The 923-nt window shown below is 41.7% G+C and overlaps 1 protein-coding gene across 1 annotated transcript; it reads left to right on the top strand.

Moving 5' to 3' along the window:
• Positions 1 to 139: 139 nt before the first annotated feature.
• C922_05871 (hypothetical protein) lies at positions 140 to 334 on the top strand (the record flags this gene model as incomplete). Its single annotated transcript, XM_008821442.1, has 1 exon — positions 140 to 334. The coding sequence occupies one exon, from the start codon at positions 140 to 142 to the stop codon at positions 332 to 334; it is 195 nt and encodes a 64-aa protein (XP_008819664.1).
• Between the last annotated feature and the right edge of the window lie 589 nt (positions 335 to 923).

The raw sequence follows: 923 nt of genomic DNA, 5'->3' as shown, positions 1-923 counted from the left end.
GAATATAAAGAATTCACCACGGATAATTTTAAAGGCATCAGGAATAAATAAGGAGTTTAAAGGAATATTTTACTCCTTCGGTGAAGGAGAGAGGACTACGATAATCATGATGGAATGTATCACGGGAAGGACAGTGACCATGAAGGTTGTGACGATGAGGATGATAACGATGAGGATGAGGAGGGAAGATGAAAACCATGAGGATGAAGACAATCCGGATGAAGACGACAACTGTTATCAGGGAAGGAGTTACTACCCTTCTGGAGCACGCACCTATGAAAACCGGCAGGAATTTGCCTATTACGACCACGAGGAACAGTCCCAAACCCATTAAAACCGGGATGAATCCGGAGAGAGATTTCCAGAAACAGCAGGAAAACGTGTAAAATACAATTTCAGAAATGCGATGAAACAAGCAAGCAACACTGACAGAAGCGAAGAAGATATGCACACTGGACCGTCCCCTAGGAGGTCGCAAACGCAAAGAGATTAACAGAATCGTAAAATGTGAGGGGTCCCACAGGGAGGGAAGTCCTCTGGAAAGACAAGGAGTTATTTTAGCGAGAACCACCAATCATCCAATTTGATAAACAACTTTCTTGAAGACATCGAAAGAGGAATCAGGAAGCAACCACTTCGCTCCTTTCTTCCTCACGCAAAGGGCAATAGTAAATCTTCTAAAAAGGAGGAATCCTCATGTGACAGATTAGGAATCGCTACTTCCATATTAATGTTCTTCACACCCCTTTTGGCAATGCTTCTATACGGGAAAGTAGTAATGGCCGTAGGTTCTTCGATGGATTTCCAGTTCTTTTTCGTTTCGTGCACTATCTTAATCATTTACCTTGGACGTAAGTTACACAGAATTAAGAAGTCCATTAAAAACAAATATAGAGATGAAGATAGAAACAAAGATAGAGAGC

Source organism: Plasmodium inui (genome assembly GCF_000524495.1).
Source record: "Plasmodium inui San Antonio 1 unplaced genomic scaffold supercont1.298, whole genome shotgun sequence".
NCBI lineage: Eukaryota > Apicomplexa > Aconoidasida > Haemosporida > Plasmodiidae > Plasmodium > Plasmodium inui.
Note: the sequence above shows the minus strand (reverse complement) of the source record. Positions and strands in the feature narration are given on the sequence as shown.